This window comes from Octopus sinensis, linkage group LG1, assembly GCF_006345805.1.
Source record: "Octopus sinensis linkage group LG1, ASM634580v1, whole genome shotgun sequence".
Taxonomy (NCBI): domain Eukaryota; kingdom Metazoa; phylum Mollusca; class Cephalopoda; order Octopoda; family Octopodidae; genus Octopus; species Octopus sinensis.
The window spans coordinates 172,697,272-172,701,238 of NC_042997.1; the positions used below are offsets into that span (position 1 = coordinate 172,697,272).

Below are 3,967 nucleotides of genomic sequence, written 5' to 3' on the forward strand. Positions count from 1 at the left end.
TATCAGGCTTTAAAAATAAGTACTGGGGTCAATTTGTTAAACTAAATCCTCCAAGGCAGTGCTCCAGCATGGTCACAATCCAATCACTGAAACTAGTAAAAAATAAAAGATAAAATTTATTGAACATCCTTGATCCTTGACCTCTGGAACAAAATCAAAGCGGCTTGTACAAATAAAAACATGATTCTACATAAGAAACTGCTAAGGTTAATTAAAATGACTTAACGACCATTTTATAGTATATTCCATTAACATAAAACATTATATTTAAGAATTTTGGTAGACATTCAGGGATTCCAGTATTGCGTACATTTAGTGCATAAACAATTGTTTAGGCGTCCACAAGGAAGCCTATAATTACTGGTTTTAAATTTTGGCACACAGCCAGCAATTTCAGGGAGTGGGGCAAGTTCATCATCATCGTTTAATGTTCGTTTTCCATGCTAGCATGGGTTGGACGGGTCAACTGGGGTCTGGGAAGCCAAAAGGCTGTGCCAGGCCCAGTCTGATCTGGCAGTGTTTCTACAGCTGGATGCCCTTCCTAACACCAACCACTCTGAGAGTGTAGTGGCAAACGAGGCTGGCAAACGGCCATGATCGGATGGTGCTTTTTATGTGCCACCGGCACGGGGGCCAGACGAGGCTGGCAACGGCCACAATCGGATCGGGCTTTTTATGTGCCACCGGCACGGAGGCCAGTCGGGGCGGAGCTGGCAACGGCCACATTTGGATGGTTCTCTTACGTGCTACCGGCACTGGTATCTCAGCTACAATTTCCATTGATGTTGAACGATTTTAATTTCGATTTCGATTACATTAACCCCAATATTCAACTGGTACTTACTTTATTGACCATAAAAGGGATAAAAGGCAAAATTGACCTTGATTGAATTCTAACTCTAAACATAAAGACAGACAAAATGCTGCTAAGCATTTTGTCAAGCACAATAATGATTCTGCCAGCTTGTTTTTCTAGAAGCCTGTAATTATTAAGATTAATTAAAATGACTTAATGACCGTTTTATAGCTGTTTCATAAGCATTAGAATTTTTATAGATATTTGGGGATTCCAGTATTGTTTATACATGGCGTATAAACAATACTTTAGGAGCCCAAGAAGAAGCATGTGATTACTAAGATTAATTAAAGTGACTTAATAGCTATTTTATTATATGTTATATAAACATAAAAAGGGTCAACATGCAGTTTAGAGGTTTTAAATAAAACGAAAGTAAATTGACTGGAAGTGATGCCAATATCATCTCATAATTCCATAAAAAAGAACGCGAGAACATAAAGAAAATTATTGAAATCCCTTAATTTTATTTACAGAATTCCTTCATTATGCAGCTTCTACAAGCACCAACTAATACAGTGTCTTTAATAATGTTTTAAGTATTTCAAGGCAGTGAGCATGCCAGGTGAAATGCATAGTGGTATTTTGTCTACCTTTGCGTTCTGAGTTCAAATTCCGCTGAGGTCAGCTTTGCCTTTCATCCTTTTGGGGTCGATAAATTAAGCACCAGTTATGCACTGGGGTCAATGTAATCGACTTAATACCTTTGCCTGTCCTTGTTTGTTCCCTCTGTGTGTAGCCCCTTGTGGGCAGTAAAGAAATAAGAAATGTTAGCACACCAGGCGAAATACTTAGTGGTATTTTGTCTGCTGCTACATTCTGAGTTCAAATTCCGCTGAGGTCAGCTTTGCCTTTCATCCTTTTGAGGTTGATAAATTAAGCACCAGATATGGACTGGGGTCGATGTAATCGACTTAATCCCTTTGTCTGTCCTTGTTTGTCCCCTCTATGCTTAGCCCCTTGTGGGCAATAAGGAAATAAGAAATGTTAGCACACCAGGCGAAATACTTAGTGGTATTTTGTCTGCTGCTACATTCTGAGTTCAAATTCCGCTGAGGTCAACTTTGCCTTTCATCCTTTCAGGGTCGATAAATTAAGTACCAGTTATGCACTGGGGTCGATGTAATCGACTTAATCCCTTTGCCTGTCCTTGTTTGTCCCCTCTATGTTTAGCCCCTCGTGGGCAGTAAAGAAATAGGTATTTCGTCTACCTTTGCGTTCTGAGTTCAGATTCTGCCGAGGTCAGCTTTGCCTTTCATCCTTTCGGGGTCGATAAATTAAGTACCAGTTGTGTACTGGAGGCGATCTAATCAATCTGCCCCTTTCCCAAAATTTTCTGGCCTTGTGCCAAGAGGAGAAAAGAATATTCTAAGTATTTCAGAAAAAGCTGCCTAGGTACACTATTCCAATGTAATACACTCAGCAATACACACCACAGTGAAAGCAATACATTGGCTTGCATGTCAATGCATGGAAGTCAATACAGTTACATATAAACAATGCTATAACCCTGCATGACAAATGAGCTGCACAGAGGGAACCAACAGGAAGCAGTGTTGCTGTTCCGGTTGATTCTCATTCTATACATTGGTTATGCTGCACAGATTATTTACAAGAAATTATAAGATTTCATTGTTGTAACCTCTGGTCATTTTACTGTCATAATCATCATCATCATTTAATGTCTGTTTAGCATGCTGGCATGGGTTGGATGGTTTGACAGAAGTTGACCAGCTGGAGAGCTGCCTGGGTTCTATTTGTCTTTCAGCATGGTTATGATGCCCTTCCTAATGTAAATCACTTTACAGTAGTGTGGTAGGTGCTTTTATGTGGCACTGACATGAGCACTTTTACATGGCACTGACACAGACACTTTTACATCGCACTAGCACAGGTACTTTCATGTGGTACCAACACAAGTGCTTGATGGCACTAGCATGGGTGCCTTCACATGGCACCATTATGGATGACCATTAAACTGCATGTTAACCTATAAAAGATAATGCTCTTTTACTTTTTTACTTGTTTCAGTCATTTGACTGTGGGCATGCTAGAGCACCGCATTTAGTCGAGCACATCAACCCCAGGACTTATTCTTTGTAAGCCTAGTACTTATTCTATTGGTCTCTTTTGCTGAACCGCTAAGTTATGGGGATGTAAACACACCAGCATTGGTTGTCAAGCGATGTTGAGGGGACAAACACAGACACACAAACATATACACATACACACATATACATACATATACAATTGACAAACTTGTTTATATGACTGGTGTGTCCTGGAACTCTTACCAATGAATTTTGAGTGAGGAATTGCAAATGAAAAGAGTTGCAGCAAAGTTTGTACTTCGCTTGTTCACAGGAGATCAAAAGCAGTCACATCTCAGTGTATGCCGGGAACAGGAAGAACAGTCAGAAGTTGATCTGGACATTTTTATGAAGGTCATCACTGGTGATGAAAATTGCTGCCATGGTTACAACCCAGAAATGAAGCAACAATCAAGTCAATGGAAACATTTAATGTCACCACGACCCCAAAAAGAACGTCAAGTGAAGTCTAATGCCAAGACAATACTGGTTTGTTTCATCAATGTGAAAGGAATTGTCCGCATAGAATTTCTTCCTCTTGGTCAAACTGTTAAACAGACATTTTACTTGGCAGTTCTGAAATGTTTGTGAGACGTGGTGAGACGAAAATGCTCCAATCTGTAGCAAAGTGGAGAGTGGCGGTTTCATCATGACAATGCACCTGTGCACACCGCCTTGAGTGTGAGACAGTTTTTGGCAAAAATGGTATGAATCCACTTACCCACCCTCCCTATTCATCCAGTTTTGCTCCCTGCAACTTTTTTTGTTCCTCACAATGAAAAAAGAGAACTTAAAGAAAAGCGTTTTAACGATGTGGAAGAGGTGAAGGAAAAAAAGACAGACGTGTTAGAAGATGTCACTTCACAAGAGTCCCAGAACCGTTTTGAATGGTAGGAAATGTGTCTGGACTGATGCATTTCTTCAAATAGAGAATACTTTGGAAGTAATAAAAGTGTAAACATGTAAAGCTATGTGAATAAAATGATATTGCAAAATTCCGGTTTCTTTTCAGTACCCCCTT

General features: G+C 39.9%; 1 protein-coding gene across 1 annotated transcript; it reads left to right on the forward strand.

Moving 5' to 3' along the window:
• Positions 1–3,177: 3,177 nt before the first annotated feature.
• On the forward strand, positions 3,178–3,537 carry LOC118764914. Its single transcript, XM_036506183.1, has one exon. It carries the CDS (start codon positions 3,178–3,180, stop codon positions 3,535–3,537), a length of 360 nt encoding a protein of 119 aa, XP_036362076.1.
• The last annotated feature ends 430 nt before the right edge of the window (positions 3,538–3,967 follow it).